Raw genomic sequence first — 23,457 nt, 5'->3', positions numbered from 1 at the left:
AATATTAAAATCTAGTACCATAAATTTATCATTCTAGGGGTAGAGGCATATTGGTATTGGAAATTGAATATATCGTTTCACGTTTTGTTATATTCTTACAAATCGTACTATCATATTTTTTAGTTTAACCACATGTTCCAACTAAAAGGAGTGGAAATTTGGCATTCTAAGCTGTTTGAAAGCGAAAAACATCATCTGTACATATAGTTGACGCAATTCAGATAGTTATTTAGATAGTCTTGGTACGAGGAATTTTAATGGTGGTGAAAGTGGAGGATTTTGCTTGGAACATTCTACTATTTAAAATGTCCGTCTGTAGTTGAAATGGTAACTAGATCCGTCTGTCGTTGAAATGGTAAATATAGGCTAGGTATACTACTATTTGAAGGAACTATTTATTTTTTATGATCTGTCAAAATAAAAATTATACAGCACAATTCATATTAAAAAAATACAAAACTATGTATTATATTTAATAAAAGTAAGATTAAAAAAAAAATTGTACATTCTGAATACAAAGACAAACCAAACTCTTAAAATTAATATGTTGTAAAATAAAGTAAAATTTTCGAGGATTTTTAAATCAAACTGACTATTTAAAACAAAACCAAAACAATTCATTTCTGATAACTATTGAGAACAAAAATTCACTAGTCTTAAGGCTTTAGGAAGCGTCCACGGCCATAACTGCTACCACTTATTGTATTGAATGAAGTATCAGCGATCAAACGACCACGTCCAAAACTTGCCACTGAACTGTAGTCATCCGTATCTGAGGTCAAACCATCATTTGTATAGTTAATATCAAAATGAGATTTGGCTGGCTGTCGAGGAATATTACGGGATCGTGATGTCCAAGGATTCAGATCAGCACAATCTTCATATTCGGCATCTTCAAAGCTGCTTTTAATAGTGCGTGTAACATTTGTTTGCCTTGATGGTGCCGTATTTTTTCTAATAGCTCCACCACCACCCCCCAAGTTTGGGAAGTTAACAGTATATGTTTTACTTGCTTCGGATACTATAGTTTTCTGTTCATCATCATCATAGTATAATTTAGAACCAGCCACAGGTTTGGTGAAATTTGTTGCTGTTGTACCAATTGAAATAAATGACTCGGTATCGGAATAAAAACTGGGTGCTGGTGTAACAAGTTCATTCAAATTTGTATTGGGTGGACAATGAAGTCCTGGCATTAGTGGTATAGCAATATCACCACACATATAATCGGCAAACATATAACCCCAACGTGTTACATACGATTGGGTACAATATTTAGATGTATCGATTTCCTCATGATACTGAAAGAGAAAATATTTCAATGCAATAGAATAGATCCTATGATAAGGGGAATTTTCAATGTCAACACTTACCTGACATCCAATGCCACACTGATATTCAAAAAAGTCCCGATCAAAGAAGGCATCTGTTATGTAAAAAGTTTTTGGTTTCTCCAATTCTCCAGCCTCACAGGTGGCTTCTTTCATAACAAATAACAAATGTTGTATGGAATAGACATTCAACTGCACATTATTTGCTTCAGTATCATTTTGTAGGAATCCCAAAACGGACTCAACAATATGTATGCAATCGCGATGTGTATATAACGGTTGATAATTTCCATCTTTATTGTCGCGCACAAAATTCAAAATCTCATTATAAATTTTTCCCAATTGGGTTTCACCCAAAGCATTTGGGGGTAATGGTAATTTATGGGTGGTATCCGATAAATGTTGAGCCTCATATTGATGACCGTAAATATTAACACCCGGATTAATAAGGGTCTGATAGACTTGTTGTACACCTCCTTTTAGGGAAAACTTAGCCACCGCTATCTCAGCTGGTACATATATGCCATCCTTTAGGGTTTTTGTGAAATAGTTAGCCATTATAAAGTAATAGGTTTGCGTCTCCAATTGCCCAGCTTTTGAACCTTTTCGTACTGTTGCCTCAATTTCACGTTTCATTTGACGTTCCTTATTCTCTTGATCCAAACGCTCTTTTTCCACCAGGGAAATCGGTACACCGGTACACGTCATTTTTCCAGCTCCACCACCACCTCCACTTCCCATAAACGATGTCTCACATTTAGCCTTTTCATTATAGGGAGCACGCTGTCCTGCATCCATTGTTTTCCAAATTTTTCCAGCTTCTTCGGTGGCTTCGGCAATGGTTAGGCCTTTACCATATTTATTTCTCCATTCTACAGTGAAAAACATAAAACCGGAGGGTTTTTGTTTTTTGGGAGCCATTCTAAATCGAAATTTTTATAAAGCAACAAAGTAATTATTAATTTTTAAAGAAAATTAGTTATAAACTTTATATTGAACGGGGAAGGAAGAGAAGCAGAGAAGCTCCTTCACTTTCTTGAAATAACTGTTATTTGCATATCCCGTAGTGTGAACCCAGAATTTTTAAAGGAAAAACACAATGTCGACTTATTTATTTGCCGCCGTAATGATAAATATTTAAGTGGCCTGTTTACAAATTAAATTGCATGGAGGTTATTTAATGGTCTGTTCCCGTACTACAAGAATCTCCTAGTTCTTAAGCGAACACATTCTTCTTAGCCCTTAAAAACTAGGAGATTCCCGTACTAAGACCATTACATAACAACCATGCAATTTTAATTTGTAAACAGGCCAAATAAATATATAAATAAAGTTTTAAAGCTGGGCAATTGGAGACCCAAACCTGTTACTTTATAATGGCTAATTATTTCACAAAAACCCTAAAATATGACATATATACCAACTGAGATAGCGGTGGCTAAGTTTTTTCTTAAAGGAGGCGTACACCAGGTCCATCAGACCCTTATTAATCCGGGTGTTAACATTTACGGTCATCAATATGAGGCTCAACATTTATCGGAGACCACCCATAAATTACCATTGCCTCCAAATGCTTTGGGTGAAACCCAATTGGGAAAAATTTATAATGAGATTTTGAATTTTGTACGCGACAATAAAAATGGAAATTATTCACCGTTATATACACATCGTGATAGCATACATATTGTTGAGTCCGTTTTGGGGTTCCTACAAAATGATATTGAGGCAAATAATGTGCAGTTGAATGTCTATTCCATACAAAATTTGTTATTTGTTATGAATGAAGCCACCTTTGAGGCTGGAGAATTGGAGAAACCAAAAACTTTTTACATAACAGATGCCTTCTTTGATCGGGACGTTTTTGAATATTAGTTTGGCATTGGATGTCAGGTAAGTGTTGGCATTGGAAATTTCGCTTATCATTGAATCTATTCTGAAATATTTTCTCTTTCAGTATCATGAGGAAATCGATACAGCTAAATATTGTAACCGATCGTAGGTAACACTTTGGGGTTATATGTTTGCCGATTATATGTGTGGTGATATTGCTATTGTTCTACAAAAAGCTGAATTTGAAAAAAATTGCGGATAACCAAATACTCGTAAAGACTCCCTCTTTCATTTGGTACCATTACTTTGTTCGAGGTTTTATAGGGAGGCTTCCAGAGCAAATTTGGTGTCCCGACCACCAGTTGGAAATCAGAAAGTCAGCAACTTTGTTCTACAAAAAATGGTGAATATCAAAATACTCTTAGAGATTCTCTCTTTCATTTGGTACCCTTACTTTGTTCGAGGTTTGTATACGGAGGCCTCCGGAGGTAGTCTTCTCTCCTGATTCAGTGGATTATAATGTATGAGATTTGGTAATAGTTTAGTTTTAGATTATCAAAAATATATTTAAACATTACTTTATTGTTTATTATTTTCCATTACTAATATATTTTGTAAATATTTTCGTTAATAATTTTGAAAAACTATAATATTCTGGGTTATCTCTGTTTGAAAGCACTGTGGATAAAAGGTACTAAATGTGAAATTGTAATGCTCTGTGTCACCTTGTTATTTCCATAAAAATTTGTTATCGAAAGTTAGCGACCTTCAAGCAAAAAGTCGATTAATCGATTAGTCGAAACAACACGGTTTCCATTTAGCGTGGTTTTATATTTGCCGGGATCGGGATCGGTGTTGAGATTTTCTCTCTCTCTCAGTGGTAAATTGTGAATTGTGTTGGAAAACATTACCACAGGTAGGAACAAAAAAGTGCGAAAAGGTACCTAAAATTCTACGAGAAATATTGGCCAATATTTATACCAGTTATTTGCATAAATAATATATGTTATAATTTAAGCGTAAATGTATTCACGAATAATAAAAAATCTAATTTTTGTTTTGGTACGTTTATGTCAATTCGTACCTTTTGTGAACAAAAAGTACGCATATATAAAAACTAGTTACAAAATTAAAAATAGCTGTCAACTTAATTTATTTTCTCTCTCAAGAGAGAGAACAAAATTCTTGGTGATTCAGAGAGTGATTCGAATTGAACAACGTACAAAAGTCGGTGTTCGCTCAGACAATTTTAAAACCACACTTCGTCTGTACATGGCATTAGTCTCCATCCCACCTCATTCGTAAACTTTCGGTTATACCATTTTGAGTTCATCTTTATCGTCAATTTTGTCTTCTCCTCCCATTCGTTAGCAGGTGGAACGTTTTTCAATTTTTTCAGTCGTCGTTAAATATAGTGGAAGAGAACACGTTTTTAGAGGTAAAAAAGAAATACAGTTTTTTTAAAAACTGTCTCGTCCTACCATTTGCAATTCCAATTGCAAATTAATTTAAGACTCCGCGCACGCTATGGGAGTACCAGCATTCTTCAGATGGCTCAGCCGTAAATATCCCAGCGTCATTATAGAATGCGTGGAAAATAAAGAAGTTGACCCAGAATCGGGCAAGAATATTTATCCCGATGCTACACAGCCGAATCCGAATGGCATCGAATTCGACAATTTGTACTTGGACATGAATGGCATCATTCATCCGTGTACACATCCGGAAGATAAACCTGCACCCAAAAATGAAGACGAGATGATGGTCGCCATATTCGATTGTATTGATCGTTTGATGAATATTGTAAGGCCACGCAAGGTGCTGTATATGGCCATTGATGGCGTGGCACCCAGGGCCAAAATGAATCAACAACGTTCAAGACGTTTCCGAGCTGCCAAGGAATCGGTTGAAAAGCGTTTGGAAATGGAGAGGATACGCAGTGAATTGTTGGCCAAGGGATGTGTTTTGCCGCCAGAGAAGGAGAAGGGCGAACATTTCGATTCCAATTGTATTACCCCGGGAACGCCATTTATGGAAAGACTGTCACAGTGCCTGCACTACTATGTGCACGATCGTTTGAATAACAATCCCGCCTGGAAAGATATTAAGGTTATTTTGTCGGATGCAAATGTCCCCGGAGAGGGTGAACACAAGATTATGGATTATATAAGGAAACAAAGAGCCCAGCCTGATCACGATCCGAATACGCAACATGTACTGTGTGGTGCTGATGCCGATTTGATTATGTTGGGTTTGGCTACCCATGAACCCAATTTTACCATCATCAGGGAGGAGTTTTTACCCAACAAACCTAAACCCTGCGACATGTGTGGTCAGTTTGGTCATGAAATGGATAAATGCCAGGGTCTTAATGCTGCCGGTGTTAATGATGTTACGAATTTCAAGCCAGACGTACCAATTGGTTCCGAAGTCAGATTTATTTTTGTACGCCTAAGTGTTCTCCGGGAATATCTGAAGAAGACTTTGGAAATGCCCAACCTACCGTTCAAATATGAATTCGAACGGGCCCTGGACGATTGGGTATTCATGTGCTTCTTTGTGGGTAACGATTTCTTGCCGCATTTACCATCGTTGGAGATTCGAGAAGGTGCCGTCGATCGTTTGGTGGAACTGTATAAGAAGTGCGTTTATCGCACCAATGGCTATTTGACCAATTCCGGTGAAGTAGATTTGGATAGAGTGCAATTGATTCTAACGGATCTGGGCAACGTCGAGGATCACATCTTCAAGGAACGCCAACGACGTGAAGTGCAATTCAAGCAACGCGAAAAGATCAAACGTCGTAATGAGGCCAATGCCTACAATGCTGCCGTAATGGAACAATCCGGTTCGTTCAAGTTGAATGCCCTGGGCAAGGGCAATGCAAATCCACTGCCCATCATTGATAACTACAAACAGAATGCTGCCAATTTGCGAAATGCAGCGGGTGGCGCTGGACAGAAACGAACTGCTGCCCAGGCTGGTTTGGATGAAGACGAAGAGGACGAATATGTCAACGATGAGGTCCGTTTGTGGGAGAATGGCTTTAAGGACCGCTATTATGAATCTAAATTTGATGTGGGCCAAGAAAACCTTGACTTCCGCTACTCCGTGGCATTGCAATATGTACGTGGCCTTTGCTGGGTACTCAAATATTACTATCAAGGATGTGCCTCGTGGGATTGGTACTTCCCATATCATTATGCACCATTTGCCTCGGATTTTGTAAACATTTCGGGCTTGTCGACGCACTTTGCCAAGGGCTCGAAACCATTCAACCCCCTTGAACAGCTTATGGGAGTGTTTCCAGCCGCCAGTAGCAGTCATGTACCGAAACCTTGGGCCACCCTCATGCATGATCCCCAATCGGATATTATTGATTTCTATCCGGAAGATTTCAAAATCGATTTGAATGGCAAAAAATATGCGTGGCAGGGTGTTGCTCTGCTGCCATTTGTCGACGAAAATCGTCTATTCAAGGCCCTGAAACCCTACTATGGCATGCTGACGGAAGAGGAAATTAAACGAAACAAGAGAGGCGATTGCCGCCTGTACATCAGTCAGGGCAATTCATTCTTTAAGACATTCGTGAACTACTATGCGAAGAATAAATTTGCCACAACCCCAGAAATTGAAGTACTCATGGATGGTATGTTCGGTACGGTCTTGGAAGCCGATGACAATGTACCGATAAATGGTACATTACCCTCGCCGATAATGGGTCTACATGATATTACAGAAAATCAAGTGGTTACCGTGCGCTTCAGAGATCCCCAATACGATGAAGATTTCATATTCCCAGCAAAACGTCTACAGAATGCCATAGATCCTCCCACAGTTTTGGCACCAGAAGGACGCGATTCAAATTATAAACCACGTATTGGTTTTAATCATGATATGCCACAGGCTTATGTTAGTCAAGCTGGTCATCGTCATCTGAATAATGCCATGGGTCAAGGCAACTATCAGAATCAGTATAATACCCAAGGTTTTAATTACAACAATATGAATAATAATTACAATAATAATAGAAATTCTAGTTATGGAAGAGGAGGAGGAGGCGGCGGCGGAGGAGGTGGAGGACGAGGTGGTGAGTATTTTATTTTATTTTTAAAGGTTAAAAATTAGATTCTTTTAAAATGGAATTTATGTATAGCATCCATATATATTTCCTAATTAATTGTCTAATCATCTGTTTCTGTGTCGTTAAAGGTCCTGTATATGGTGGAGCTGGACGTGGTGGTGGCGCTGGCGGTGTACAACGCTTTCATCCGTATGGCCAGGGTGGACGTCACCAACAGCAGCAGCAGCCACATCAACAACAAGGACGATTCCAACCGAATCAGCAACAACAGCAAGGAGGAGGCTACGCTTCATCGTCGTATCAAAACAGAAACTATCAACAGCAACCGAATCGCCGACCAAACAATAACAACAATAATAATTTCCCACAAAATAATCTATACAACAAGAATAGTGGCGGCAATAATTGGACGAGAGGAGGAGGTGGTGGTGGCGGAGGAGGACGTCGATACAATTAATTGTATACATATAGACAGTTTTTGTTTTCCAACCATTCTCTAACCAAAAAACAAACACTATTTTCTTTCCTATACAATAATTAAGTTAATTTTTCTTATAATTCCCACCAACCATTTCTTTAGAGAAAAAAATAACTTTTGAATTTTCTCAATGAGAAACCTAAATAAGTTTAAATCCCTTCTGCGCACACAATTGCATTTGTGTTATTTTAATTTTAAACAAAATATTGGATATCAACTTAATTTTTTGTACTTTCTTTAAAAATTATAGAGAATGGCAAATTACTAGACGATTTAATTACTTTTTTGTTGCTTTTGATTCAAATACGATTTCATGTCATATCGTATCATGTGTATGTTTGTTTTTATGTATGAAACATAAAGAAAATACAATCGACATACCAATTTCTATTAAGTTCATAGTTTAAGGACATAGTTTGTAATTTAAAATACAACAACAACAAAAACAAATGTATGAAAAAAACAAGTACACAATTTGACTACAGTGTATAAGAGAACAACAACAACAATTGTTTTTAATAAATGAAAAAAAATACATTTTAAATTACAAATTTTAAAAGAAAGCGGTCATAGTTATTTATTTGGATTTAATGAATTTGAAGGAGGACTAACATTTACCACTCGTACAGTTAACACAAGCTAAATTTGGATTTAGAATAAGTTTTTGGATAATGTCCATGGAAAATCCGAGGATTGCAATGCTAAGAAATGAAAGCAAAGAGGATGAACACAGTGAACTTAAAAAAGAATTTTCACCGGAAGAAAATATTAAAAAATGCACAAATGAAATTGCTTATTTGACAAATAGGAATGAAATCGACGTGTCGCTGGCATTTCATTTTAATATTGCCATTTATTTAGGGAATTACGTCAAATAATACAGCATACTTAATGGCTACAGTATTATAATAAAACTACAAATATACATTCTCCTATGCCACATGGCTTACAATGAAAGAGACTACGCTAATGAAATTAAATCTGATGTCTGCGTATAGTACGCTAGACATATCTTTTACAAAATTGGTGCAGTTACGCATTCCATTTACATGTTCATGCCTTAAAAAATTAAAAAAAGGCCAAACTAATGTTAACCTAAAACTAACTTAAAATCTAAACTTAATATTTAATTTATTTCGTGCAGGATGATTCCAAGGTATTTCATCCTGTCTGACACTCCGATGAATTAATTTCCAACCTTTATAGTTGGAATGCATTTCCGGAAGCTCTTCACAGTCGATTTGGGTTTGCCCTTGAAAACCACCGACATTGAGTTTAATTCCCCATTTGTTGAAATAGTTGTGAAGTGTTTCCATATACACATTCAGCCTTCTTTCCACAGTGCGTAAAAGCGTCCTCACAGCGCTAAGAATACATCGTCAGCGTATGTTAGCAAAATCCTCCTTCGGGTGGATTTGCTAACGGCAAATTTGTTGGTCGATTCCGGACGATCGCATTTTGTAAAGAATGCCATGCTGTCATACAGTGTCGAATGCTTTGGCGAAGTCTAAGCCAATGGCTATGGTTCTTTCTTTTCGTTTGAAACCCTCGGTGACGTATGTTGAAAAGGCTGTCATTGCATGAGTTGTCGATTGCCTTGCACGAAATCCAAACTGACAATCCCTTAGAATTCTCTTTTCCTCGATGACTCGGTTTATTCGTCGCAATATGAAGTGTTCCAGCAATTTCCCAAAGGGCGATAGAAGGGAAATTGGTATATAACTTCCGCGTAGGGTGGCATCTGATTCTGGTTTTGGGATTGGTACCACTAGAGCTTCCTTCCAGGCTTTTGGAAAATATCCAATCTTAAGACAGTAGTTGAGTAGAATTGTGAGGAAAATGATTATGGCTTCTCCTGCTTTTGTCATAGCAATATCCGGAAGCTTGTCCATGCCATACGACTTCTTTGGTGCCCGTTGTGCTATAGCCGACCCGACCATGTCTGAGTCCCCTTGTTTCCCACATGGGTCTTTCGTTGATTATGGCTGCATCTGCTGTGAATTCGCTGCTAAATTCGACAAATGATGCATCAGACTGCGTAATGAATGGCCCACTGTAGCATCGGTTTGGCGGATGTCCTGTATGTGATCCGCTAAAATCTCGGCCTTTTTGGCATTGTCTACGATGATTACTCCATAGTCATCTTGTTTGCCTTTGATGGGTTGCCTGAAAGAAAATCCAGCAGTTTTTGAATTCACATGTATGCTCTCCAAGTAGTCTGTGAATCGCCGCTTTTCACTTAAGTTCCTGATATCAGCTTTGAGGATAGGATGACGATCAGGATAAAAGTGAATATAAAATAAAAAACTGAACAAAAAATATAAAATTATTTTAAAATATGAAAGCCGATTTACCTATGTATGTGATACATTTTTTCATACAATAGTTTGAGCTCTTGAATTGAAACAATTTTTACATATTTTCGAAATCTAATACAGTCTTACTACAAAATATAGTAAAAAGTGTTGATTTTATCAGCCTTATTCTTTATTCTGAACCAGAGCTCGCAGCGATTTTTTCACATTTTCACTTTCCCCATGAAAAAAACCGCTTTGGGGAAAAATTAATTATTCTGGATTACAGGGACATTTTGTGTGAAATGTTTCGATAATAAATTTATAGAGAGCTGACCAAATTTGCCCTATGAGCTTAACAGTGAAAAACTGAAATAAAAATTATGAAAGAATAAAGGCACAAAAAATACTTTTCTTTATTATTAATAATGATTATTTTTTTTTATAAAAAATCATAAATAAATTATATTGAAAAATATGAGAAAATTAAATTACAATGTGGCAACACACATTACCACTTAAATTACAATATGGCAAACCAAATATTTTTTTCAACCACCATTTTCGAATTTGCATCTCTTACTTTTTGCTTCTCCCCAAGGTAGATATACAAGGTAGCCGCATCGGCGAATTTCTACAACAAACATCGGATGTTGTATTTTGATATGTCAAAAATATTTTGCCAAAACAAACAGATTGGCAAGATTTTTTTACACAAAATCTTGTAGAAAATGTTAATAAAAGTATTGCCAAAAAAGCTCTTCGAAATTCGGAGATTTTCATTCATAATTTTGTTTTTTAATTTTTTGGTTTAACATTACAACAACATTTTTGACATTTATTTGTCCAACAGCTGGGCCGATGCGGCTACCTTATTAAATATACCTTGGTGAAAGCGAAACATTTTTCATAAGCGAGATCACTCCCTAGCGAATATCCAGAATTAGACTGTTTTCTTCAAACTTTCTTCGAAAAAATCATATTTTTTGCCTCCCGACAGTTTTGAAAAACCCAATTTTGAAGACGTTCATGGTACTAAAATTTTTCGTTGAGGATTGATTTTCCTTGCGGAATTTTTGTTCATAATAGAAGGAAAATGAAAAGGAAAAAAATCCTTACGGATTTGGTATTCATGATTGGACTGCAGCAATCGGAATTGAGAAAAGTTGTTGCGTGCCAGTTGGTGTGATTTTCATTGTTTAAAATATAGGCTGTCTCTGTGAATTTATAGTGATCTGAAATCGACCTAAATTATCCAATGTTTATCAGCCTAATCATGAATATTCGAAAAAAAATTCGATCCTCAAGAAAAAAATTTCTTTTCGCGGATTTAATCCTCCGATCATGAATAACTTGAGAAAATATATTACATATTTGTAAATATGACATCACTAATGAGCCTTTTTCGCATCTTCGGTTGATCGATAGAAAATTTTAAGAGCGTCTATATTGCAACCAAAAATTCATATTATGCAATTTGTATACATTTATCAACTTCTAATATTTTTTGGTACAAAATCTAGTAAAAACTGTTGTTGGCCAATTGTTTTTTTGTTATAATACGTTTACATTTAACCGGATTTCGTTAACCTAGTGGGTTTCAATTGTCAATTCCTTTGCATATATGTCAAATAAATCCTCAAAGTAGGTTAACCCGGTAAAAAGTTCTAATGTATATGCCCTTTTATTTGATTTGATTTCCTATGCATAAGGCATTTTTATAAAGATGAAGCCGCAGCTCCTCTATGGTATTAATATGCGAATACCAAGTAAAAAAATACGACAGGATATTAATGTTTAAAAAAACTTAATTTTTATTTATTACATCTATATTAGGTAATATGTGTATAATATGCATATACATAAATATATAGAGAAAGAACTTCAATTTAAAGGTTGAATGTTTTTAGTAAATTTGTTTTCTTTATTTAAGTTCACATTAGCTTCTGTTCTAAAATTAAATAAATAAAATAAAAACTGAAATAATAAATTAAAAAAATACTTATTATAATTATTAAGGATTTGCAGAGAGTAAATACGAATTTTTCGTTCTTAAGAGAGAAAATTTCAAAAAGTAAACGATCAACCTCCAGTAAAAAGATTGTATCGAAACAGCTGATTAAAACAACAAACAATTTGGCGCAAACAAAAAAAAATCATTTTCATTAGAGATAAACAGCTGAAAATTGATGTTGTTTATAAATTCTTGCGTTTAATAATACAAAATTTAAATAAAATTCACAAAAAATTCAATTTGCTTGAGAACAATTTTCTTGTTTGTTTACAAAACATAACAGAACAGCGGATTTAATATCAACTGATGGTACAAGAAAATTCTTACTGAGTAAATTTTCTTTGTAAGAATTTGAAAATAGGAGAGACTGGGGCACCTTCTGCACTTTTTGTTTAGAGCTCCATATCTCAGTACTTATTCAAAAAACTTTATGGCTGATTATTGTCCTCTTATACTTAATTATAAAAACTAGTACCAAAAACATATAAAAATTAGAATTAGTTAAACATTTTTGCAGTTTTGCAAAAAAGTCAAATTCGTCATATGTGCTTTTACCCGAGGTAGCTTCGGCATTTGATGGGGCACATTTGGCAACATTGTGGTTGAAATTCAGCTCCTCTAAATGTTCAATTTTGTTTTAATATGCCACTCAAAGTTTGACTACTTACGTTATATTTTCTAGCAGCGGGCGTTTACATCTCAAGGTTACACACACCATCAGAAATAGCTTTTTTCTATCGCATTTTTGTCAATGCAAGCACGTTTGGTGTTATATACAGTGGCCGACAAAAGTCTACATACGGCCAACATTTCGGCATTTCCACAAGTCTATGAACTATTTGAAAAAAAGTAACAATGTAGTTCTGTTTGATAGTTCATTTAATTAATAAAAGCAAATAAAAAAATAACTTTACAACAAATTTAAAAAAATATTCATAAAAAACTAAAAATTAGTGATGACAAAAGTCTACATACAATCTGTTTCTCTTTCTCAGTGTTATTGTAGTGTTATTGTAACATGTTGAAAGACAACTGTGAAAAGTACAGTTATTTTTTAATTCTCGTAGCTTCGTTTTCGACTCAGACTTAGCTTATTCAGTTGTGATTTGTATAGCGTATTAGAAGTCTTTATTTGTGACAATGGCTCATCGAAAAGAGATTTGTACCGATGTGCGAAATTTAATAATAAAATATAGGATCGAGAAAAAATCGCTAGGGGAAATAGCCAAATTATTAAATTTGAGTAAATCAACGATTCAAACTATAGTTAATAACTACAATCAAACTGGTACAACTGACAACAAACCGCGCACTGGCCGACCAAGGAAGCTTAATAGGAGAGACGTCAGCTTCATTCTGAAAGAAGTGGGTAAAAATACGAAAGAGAATGCCACAAAGTTAGCCGAACAACTTGCAATAAGGTCGGGAACAGTTGTACATCCACGAACCATACAAAGAAATTTGAATAACAACGGTTTCACAGTCTAACCCCACGAAAAAACACTTATAAGCGAAAAAAATCGTAAACTTCGATTGGAATTCGCCCTAAAATATATTGATAGGGGAATTGACTTCTGGAAACATGTTTTGTTCACAGACGAATCGAAGTACAATATATTTGGAAGTGACGGTAGAGCTAAAGTTTGGCGAAAACGAAATACAGCTATGGATCCTAAACATTTAGTTCTGACCGTTAAACACGGAGGTGGTAACGTGATGGTTTGGGGTACCGTTGCTGCATTTGGTGTGGGAAGGTTAGTGTTTATAGAGGGTACCTCTATAAATCTATTCTAGAAGAAAATCTGAAACCATCGGTCGATATTTTAAATCTTGGTGAGCATTGGATTTTCTACCAAGACAACGATCCCAAACACACCGCACATGTAGTCAGAGATTGCCTGCTTTATTATGCCCCACGACAATATGCCCACCGCCCCAAAGTCCGGACTTGAATATAATAGAACACGTTTGGGATATTCTGGAAAAAAATCCGAAAACACGCAATAACTTGTTCAGAAATGCTCAAAGCGAAACTTCAAGAGGAGTGGCGAAATATAACGCCAAATGAAACCGAAAATTTGGTAAATTTAATGCCCAGACGACAGCAAGCAGTTATAGATGCTCATGGTGGACCAACAAAATATTAATACAATAATATTTTTTACATAATTTTCATAAATTAAATTTTTTATCATTAGTTCATACGTCGTATGTAGACTTCTCTCATCACTTATTTTTTGTTTTTTTTTTTTATGAATATTATCTTCTTTAATTTGATGTAAAGTTAAAGATATTTTTGCTTTTATGAATAAAATGAACTACCATACAGAACTACATTGTCACATTTTTTCAAATAGTTGATGGACTTGGAGAACTGAAAAAAATATTGCCCGTATGTACACTTTTGTCGGCCACTGTATGTAATTTCAAATCATATTTAAGGATTATTTTTAAAGACAAACTCAAAAACATTTTAAGGAAATAATATTGCACTATATACATATGGCCGAACGTGCACCACTTCAAAAAGCCGAATCTACCCCGAAGGTACTTTTTATAGTTTTTTCATTTATTTCTATCAATCTTCTAAAAATATTATATTTTTAAATATTTTTATAAGAATGCACATTGTAATTAACTACTTTTTAATAATATTGCCTTAAAAATTGAAATGTTTTATACACGAAATACTTACGAAATGGAATGGAAATATTACAAAAACATCTATAAAAATACAAAAAACCGTGCATCTAAATAAGTTTATTAGCTAGAGATATCAAAATTCGTGACAGTTTTTTATTTTGATGTTCGGTACCTATGTATCGAATGTAGTGTTGTACGGCGAGAGCTTCATATCGAAAACGCGAATGCCGAATGTGCGGTCTCCCGTACTCAGTAACACAGCTGTGAATACTACTCTCTCAATTAACTCTCATTTACTGGACTTTTGGGTAAACGAACAACATTTTGTAATAATTTGTACAAATTAATGAGTAAATGAATGAAGCTATTATTAAACCCCATTTTACATATTCGCTAGAACGATTACATGTTTAGAGATTTTAATCGAAATAAAATTATAAAAAACTAAATGACGTTCACCTAGGCTATGTACCTTGAATTAATTATGAAAACTGTTTAACCAGGGGATTGCCGGGCGCGGCCTGCGTCGTGTTTTCCGAATCCTTCCGAACTACTGTAATCTCCCGTATATTTTTAATAAAAATAATAAATATTTCCCCAGATTTATACCAGACAGAAACAGTAATAACAATCTTCATCTTTTTCAGATGTTATTCAAAACATTTTAATTGCAATTCGAGAATTTCATTTGTAATTCCAAAACTCACTTTGCAATTCATAGCAGTTCATTTGTAATTCGAGAATGTAATCGGTAATTCACAACATTTTATTTGTATCATAAACTTTTCATATGTGATTCAAAAAAATTAATTTGAAATTTAAAGAATATCATTTGTAATTCGTATATTTCCATTTGAAATTCGTAGAGTTTAATTGGAAATTCATAGAAATACATTTGAAATTCATAACATATCACTTGTAATTCATCAAATTTCAGTTGCAATTCGTTTTAAATTCATTGTGTGCTAGCAATAAAATTTTTCGAATTTAAAATTAAATGTTGTATCACCCTACCTTATGTATTTCAAAGCAATTGCTATGAATTTCAAATGGAATTTTGATAATTTCAAATGAAATTTTATGAATTTCAAATGCAATCCTTTGAATTTTAAACGGAAGTATATAAATTTCAAATGAAATTCTATGAATTTCGAATGAAATTCCTAATTCATACAACTGATATGTTATTGTTGAATTCTCGAATTGTAAATTATATGCTGGACCTATATTTATAATTTTTAATGAAGAAATTTGGTACCCAATAAGAACCCATTGTACTAAATTTCAGCGAATTCGGTTTAAAAACGCGCTTAAACCCCAAAATATATATGCCTAAACGTGGATTGATATAGCCCATCTTCGAACTTACCAGCAGACAAAAGACAACTCTATGCAAAATTTCAGCACCCTATCTCAATTCCTTCAGAAGATAGGGTGATACAACAGACGGACGAACATGGCTAGATCGTCTTCGAATTTTCGTTTTCCTAATGATAGTCTTCCTACTACCCTTCCTGGTTACTACTAGAATATGTGAGGCCGTGGGCTGAGCTGCTTTCATCACCAAAGGTTTTTTTGTGACTGGTTGCTTTTTCTCCCTGAATCTCATCCTCTTCATTGCCATAGGCATGAATGTGTATTTGATTTCAGTTGGAACAGCTTCTATTTTAGTCCCCGATGCTGCCGCTGACACAACTCCTGTCTTTAGTCTCGGGTTTGCCCCATCTGTACAGTACGGGTCCTTTGCCGTTGCCTTTGTAGAGGTCCCGGCAGAGATAGTCACCGTACGTGAGGTAGGAGCGGATGACATTTTTTTGTTCTACAGGTAACATAATCAAAACATCGCATTCGGCCATTAGATGCAAAGGGAATCAAGGTTAATATTTTGCAAAATATAATTTTTGGGTCCATTCGCTTGCAAAACGTGCAAAAAAAAAAAAAAAAAAAACAAAAAATGGTGCGTATCGTTATATGGGATCTACTCGAAGACATTGGACCAAATTGATAATTTGTTCTTAAAGATTTTCTATTTAATGAAAAAAATTGTATCGAAACAGCTGATTAAAACAACAAACAATTTGGCGCAAACAAAAAAAAAATCATTTTCATTAGAAAAATGGATAAAGAGAAGAAAATTGATGTTGTTTATAAATTCTTGCGTTTAATAATACACAATTTAAATAAAATTCACAAAACATTCAATTTGCTTGAGAACAATTTTCTTGTTTGTTTACAAAACATAGATTTACAGCGGATTTAATATCAGCTGATGGTACAAGAAAATTCTTACTGAGTAAATTTTCTTTGTAAGAATTTGAAAATAGGAGAGACTGGGGCACCTTCTGCACTTTTTGTTTAGAGCTCCATATCTCAGTACTTATTCAAAAAACTTTATGGCTGATTATTGTCCTCTTATACTTAATTATAAAAACTAGTACCAAAAACATATAAAAATTAGTATTAGTTAAACATTTTTGCAGTTTTGCAAAAAAGTCAAATTCGTCGAATGTGCCTCTACCCGGGGTAGATTCAGCATTTGATGGGGCACATTTGGCAACATTGTGGTTGAAATTCAGGTCCTCTAAATGAAATATGCCACTCAAAGTTTGACTACTTATGTTATATTTTCTAGCAGCGGGCGTTTACATTTCAACGTTACACACACCATCAGAAATAGCTTTTTTCTATCGCATTTTTGTCAATGCAAGCACGTTTGGTGTTATATACAGTGGCCGACAAAAGTCTACATACGGCCAACATTTCGGCATTTCCACAAGTCTATGAACTATTTGAAAAAAAGTAACAATGTAGTTCTGTTTGATAGTTCATTTAATTAATAAAAGCGCTGACTCGCTAAAAGCAAATAAAAAAATAACTTTACAACAAATTTAAAAAAATATTCATAAAAAACTAAAAATTAGTGATGACAAAAGTCTACATACAATCTGTTTCTCTTTCTCAGTGTTATTGTAACATGTTGAAAGACAACTGTGAAAAGTACAGTTATTTTTTAATTCTCTTAGCTTCGTTTTCGACTCAGACTTAGCTTATTCAGTTGTGATTTGTATAGCGTATTAGAAGTCTTTATTTGTGACAATGGCTCATCGAAAAGAGATTTGTACCGATGTGCGAAATTTAATAATAAAATATAGGATCGAGAAAAAATCGCTAGGGGAAATAGCCAAATTATTAAATTTGAGTAAATCAACGATTCAAACTATAGTTAATAACTACAATCAAACTGGTACAACTGACAACAAACCGCGCACTGGCCGACCAAGGAAGCTTAATAGGAGAGACGTCAGCTTCATTCTGAAAGAAGTGGGTAAAAATACGAAAGAGAATGCCACAAAGTTAGCCGAACAACTTGCAATAAGGTCGGGAACAGTTGTACATCCACGAACCATACAGTCTACAGTTTCACAGTCTACCCCCACGAAAAAAACACTTATAAGAGAAAAAAATCGTAAACTTCGATTGGAATTCGACCTAAAATATATTGATAAGGGAATTGACTTCTGGAAACATGTTTTGTTCACAGACGAATCGAAGTACAATATATTTGGAAGTGACGGTAGAGCTAAAGTTTGGCGAAAACGAAATACAGCTATGGATCCTAAACATTTAGTTCCGACCGTTAAACACGGAGGTGGTAACGTGATGGTTTGGGGTGCCGTTGCTGCATTTGGTGTGGGAAGGTTAGTGTTTATAGAGGGAAATATGGATCGGTACCTCTATAAATCTATTCTAGAAGAAAATCTGAAACCATCGGTCGATATTTTAAATCTTGGTGAGCATTGGATTTTCTACCAAGACAACGATCCCAAACACACCGCACATGTAGTCAGAGATTGGCTGCTTTATTATGCCACCACAATTGTGCCCACCGCCCCAAAGTCCGGACTTGAATATAATAGAACACGTTTGGGATATTCTGGAAAAAAATCCGATAACACGCAATAACTTGTTCAGAAATGCTCAAAGCGAAACTTCAAGAGGAGTGGCGAAATATAACGCCAAATGAAACCGAAAATTTGGTAAATTTAATGCCCAGACGACAGCAAGCAGTTATAGTTGCTCATGGTGGACCAACAAAATATTAATACAATAATATTTTTTACATAATTTTCATAAATTAAATTTTTTATCATTAGTTCATACGTCGTATGTAGACTTCTCTCATCACTTATTTTTTGTTTTTTATGAATATTTTCTTTTTAATTTGATGTAAAGTTAAAGATATTTTTGCTTTTATGAATAAAATGAACTACCAAACAGAACTGCATTGTTACATTTTTTCAAATAGTTGATGGACTTGGAGAACTGAAAAAATATTGCCCGTATGTACACTTTTGTCGGCCACTGTTAGTAATTTCAAATCATATTTAAGGATTATTTTTAAAGACAAATTCAAAAACATTTTAAGGAAATAATATTGCACTATATGCATATGGCCGAATGTGCCCCACTTCAAAATGCCGAATCTACCCCGAAGGTACCTTTTATAGTTTTTTCATTTATTTCTATCACTCTTCTAAAAATATATTTTTAAATATTTTTATAAGAATGCACATTGTAATTAACTACTTTTTAATAATATTGCCTTAAAAATTGAAATGTTTTATACACGAAATACTTACGAAATGGAATGGAAATATTACAAAAACATCTATAAAAATACAAAAAACCGTGCATTTAAATAAGTTTATTAGCTAGAGATATCAAAATTCGTGACAGTTTTTTATTTTGATGTTCGGTACCTATGTATCGAAGGTAGTGTTGTACGGCGAGAGCTTCATATCGAAAACGCGAATGCCGAATGTGCGGTCTCCCGTACTCAGTAACACAGCTGTGAATACTACTCTCTCAATTAACTCTCATTTACTGGACTTTTGGGTAAATGAACAACATTTTGTAATAATTTGTACAAATTAATGAGTAAATGAATGAACCTATTATAAAACCCCATTTTATATATTCGCTAGAACGATTGCGCAAACATGTTTAGAGATTTTAATCGAAATAAAATTATAAAAAACTAAATGACGTTCACCTAGGCTATGTACCTTGAATTAATTATGAAAACTGTTTGACCGGGTGCTTGCCAGGCGCGCCGCTCGTGGGGAGAGTAACGCTTGATCCTGATTTTGTACTATTTGCCAAAACCGCATCCCTCGCAGTTCTACTTCGGTGAGATGATAGGATCAATAAGCTTCCGAACTACTGTGATCACCCGTATTTTTTGTAATAAAAATAATAAATATTTCCCCAGATTTATACCAGACAGAAACAGTAATAACAATCTTCATCTTTTTCAGATGTTATTCAAAACATTTCAATTGCAATTCGAGAATTTCATTTGTAATTCCAAAACTCACTTTGCAATTCATCGGTAATCGGTAATTTACAACATTTTATTTGTATCATAAACTTTTCATATGTGGTTAAAAAAATTAATTCGAAATTTAAAGAATATCATTTGTAGTTCGTATATTTCCATCTGAAATTCGTAGAGTTTAATTTGAAATTCATAGAAATACATTTGAAATTCATAACATTTCACTTGTAATTCATAAAATTTCAGTTGTAATTCGTTTTAAATTGTGTGCTAGCAATAAAATTTTTCGAATTTAAAATTAAATGTTATGAACAAAAAATGAAATGTTATGTATTTCAAATCAATTGCTATGAATTTCAAATGGAATTTTAATAATTTCAAATGAAATTTTATGAACTTCAAATGCAATCCTTTGAATTTTAAATGGAAGTATATGAATTTCAAATGGAATTCTATGAATTTCGAATGAAATTCCTAATTCATACAACTGATATGTTATGAATTGCAAATTGAATTCTCGAATTGTAAATTATATGTTGTGAATTACAAATTGAATTCTCGAATTACATTTGATATGTTTTGAATAACATGTAAGGTGTAGTGCTTGGGGTTTTCTATGTCCATTATGAGCTCTGGGATTACGATCTATGAGCAGAAGGTTGAATCATTGAACAATTAAATCGATGGCTTTAGGATTTGAATGACGCATAAGCATGCAATCCGTTATTTCTCTCATCATTATAAACGACAAATTTTAATGAAAAACCCAAAGCGTGGGCCGATACTAATAACGCATGGTGGAATATACAATCCTCAAACTACTGCAATTTAGCTACCGCAACGGGGCTAACCGTTATATAGGGGGTACCCGAAAAAATGGACCTATATTTATAATTTTTAATGAAGAAATTTGGTACCCAATAAGAATCCATAGTACTAAATTTCAGCGAATTCGGTTCAAAAACGCGCTTAAACCCCAAAATATATATGCCTAAACGTGGATCGATATAACCCATCTTCGAACTTACCAGCAGACAAAAGACAATTCTATGCAAAATTTCAGCACCCTATCTCAATTCCTTCAGAAGATAGGGTGATACAACAGACGGACGGACATGGCTATATCGTCTTCGAATTTTCGTTTTCCCAATGATAGTCTTCCTACTATCCTTCCTGGTTGCAACTGGAACATGTGAGGCCGTGGGCTGAGCTGCTTTCATCACCAAAGGTTTTTTTTGGCTGGCTGCTTTTTCTTCCTCAATCTTATCCTCTTCATTGCCATAGGCATGGATGTGTATTTGATTTAAGTTGGAACAGCTTCCATTTTAGTCCCCGATGCTGCCGCTGACACAACTTCTGTCTTTAGTCTCGTGTTTACCCCATATGTACAGTGCGGGTCCTTTGCCGTCGCCTTTGTAGAGGTCCCGGCAGAGATAGTCACCGTACACGTGAGGTAGGAGCGGATGACATTTTTTTTGTTCTAATCAAAACATCGTATTCGGCCCAGTAGATGCAAAGAGAATCAAGGTTAATATTTTCCAAAATATAATTTTTGGGTCTATTCGCTTGCAAAACGTGCACAAAATACCAAAAAATGGGGCGTATCGTTATATGGGATCTACTCGAAGACATTGGACCAAATTGATAATTTGTTCTTAAAGATTTTCTATCTTATAAAGACCCCATTTAAAATGTGCCCAACTCCACAAAATACAGAAATGTTTGGTGTTATCCTAAAAAGTGGACCAATAGTGATAATTTATACTATGAGACCACTAAATACCACATTCCGGCTAATAAGTTTAAAAAATGTGACTAAAATCCTAAAAATACCGAATATTCGTGGATAGAAATATCTATCTATCTCAAAAATTGTGAAACCCAAATGCTGACCCAAGTAATTTTAATAAATTTGAAAAATGTATTAAACGGGCGGTTACAAATGTAAGGAATTGACTTCTATCTCCCATTAAAAGAAAAAAAATTTTAACATATGTACCTATAAGATGGTATCTCGGGTCTCCATGAATATAGATCAATGTTTTGACGTTGCCGCCATGTAAAGCTCTTTATGATCTTAACCGCATTTACCAACATATACATTAAGGGGTCGGAGAGGTAAAACTCAACTTGACAGAACATTTTGAATATAGGTTTTGATTATGATTAAGTGGTTTAAGTCCATTTTAGATTATGATACAAATCAAAGTTTTCTAGAAAAGTTTACAAAACATTTTACTTTATATATCCTATCATGTTTAGGGGAACAAAGACACAAACAAAATTAATACAAATTAACAATATTTTTGAAATAAATCAAACCCAAACCCACTTTCAAAACAAACGACTCATATAGTACGTTTACATTGTTAAACCCAGTGGGTTTAAATTGTCAATTACTTTGAATATATTTCAAATAAATCCTCACAAAGTAGGTTAGCCCGGAAAAAAGTTCTAATGTAAATGCCCTTATATCCTGTTTGTTTCCCATTTTGAGTACATTGATGATAATATACGGGACACTTAACATCCAGCGTCGATTAAATTTTGTACTCTTTAAATTTTATATTAGATCTCTGCCTTGTAAATAAGTCAAAAATTAAAAAAGAAGCCATTTAATGCAATTAAAATTTCACATTATTTGTTGTTTTGTATTACTAGAAACACTGGGAACTTTATTGTGACGACGAAAACAAAAGAGAAAAAATTAAATAAAATTATTTTTCATTTCAGTTTGGCATAATAAAAAATACAGCTTTGCTTCTCCAATAAAAAATAGGTATTGTTTTTGTTTTACTATAAACTTGCGCATAGAGATTCAGATACAATATGTTATTTAAATTTTTTTCATTTACAATAAATATTTAGGCTTTGAAGTTGTTTTCATTAAAAAATATATATAATAACAAAATTCAAATAGTTATTAAATTTCATATAGGAAAATGCCCTTGTAATACTATTAAGGTTTGTCCAATTATATAAAAAAATTAGATGTTTACTAACAGATATCAACACATATAAGATAAATATTTCTTTACATTATTTTTGTTTGTTTTTTTTTATCAAAACAAAACAAATCAATTTAATTTTTTGTTTGCTTTTTTTCGTTAGATTTTATTTCTTTTTTGATTTGTAGCAGTTTAAGTTATTTATATAATAATAATAATTATAATAGTTATTATTGCATTTTAAATGGCTTAAAAAATATACACATTCATCATTGTTTTCATTTCTATAAATTAATTGTTTTTTCTTTTTTTTTAATAAAAAAATTTCACTAGTTTTTAACTTAAATATTAATTATTTCACACGTCCATTATTTCTTCTGAACATTCTTGGCTTTCGTTTTCATCTCGTCTCTATCATAAAACTTATAGGCTAATCAATGAGAGTGGCTCTGTTGTTGTCTATATGTATATGTATATTATGTGTCTGTATGATGTAT

The 23,457-nt window shown here is 34.0% G+C and overlaps 2 protein-coding genes across 2 annotated transcripts; one reads left to right on the top strand and one right to left on the bottom strand.

The window, feature by feature from the left end:
- Positions 1-656: 656 nt before the first annotated feature.
- On the bottom strand, positions 657-2,252 carry LOC133330371 (protein maelstrom 1-like). The gene is made up of 2 exons (XM_061538826.1): positions 1,374-2,252; positions 657-1,301 (listed from the first exon to the last, which is right to left on the bottom strand). Exons 1-2 carry the CDS (start codon positions 2,250-2,252, stop codon positions 657-659), a joined length of 1,524 nt encoding a protein of 507 aa, XP_061394810.1.
- A 2,395-nt stretch (positions 2,253-4,647) lies between these two features.
- LOC133330370 (5'-3' exoribonuclease 2 homolog) lies at positions 4,648-7,702 on the top strand. The gene is made up of 2 exons (XM_061538825.1): positions 4,648-7,251; positions 7,374-7,702. Exons 1-2 carry the CDS (start codon positions 4,689-4,691, stop codon positions 7,700-7,702), a joined length of 2,892 nt encoding a protein of 963 aa, XP_061394809.1. The 5' UTR covers positions 4,648-4,688.
- The last annotated feature ends 15,755 nt before the right edge of the window (positions 7,703-23,457 follow it).

The sequence above is a fragment of the Musca vetustissima genome, unplaced genomic scaffold (assembly GCF_032173495.1).
Source record: "Musca vetustissima isolate MV318-11 ecotype Yass unplaced genomic scaffold, APGP_CSIRO_Mvet_v1 utg19615, whole genome shotgun sequence".
Lineage (NCBI taxonomy): Eukaryota > Metazoa > Arthropoda > Insecta > Diptera > Muscidae > Musca > Musca vetustissima.
The sequence above is the reverse complement of the archived record's forward strand: the minus strand, read 5'-3'. Positions and strand labels throughout refer to the sequence as shown.

Coding starts and splice junctions, on each gene's coding strand:
- LOC133330371 (XM_061538826.1), bottom strand. CDS start 2,252: ATGGCTCCCAAAAAACAAAAACCCTCCGGTTTTATGTTTTTCACTGTA. Junction 1,302..1,373: donor AGTGTGGCATTGGATGTCAG/GTAAGTGTTGAC, acceptor TTTCTCTTTCAG/TATCATGAGGAAATCGATAC.
- LOC133330370 (XM_061538825.1), top strand. CDS start 4,689: ATGGGAGTACCAGCATTCTTCAGATGGCTCAGCCGTAAATATCCCAGC. Junction 7,252..7,373: donor AGGAGGTGGAGGACGAGGTG/GTGAGTATTTTA, acceptor GTGTCGTTAAAG/GTCCTGTATATGGTGGAGCT.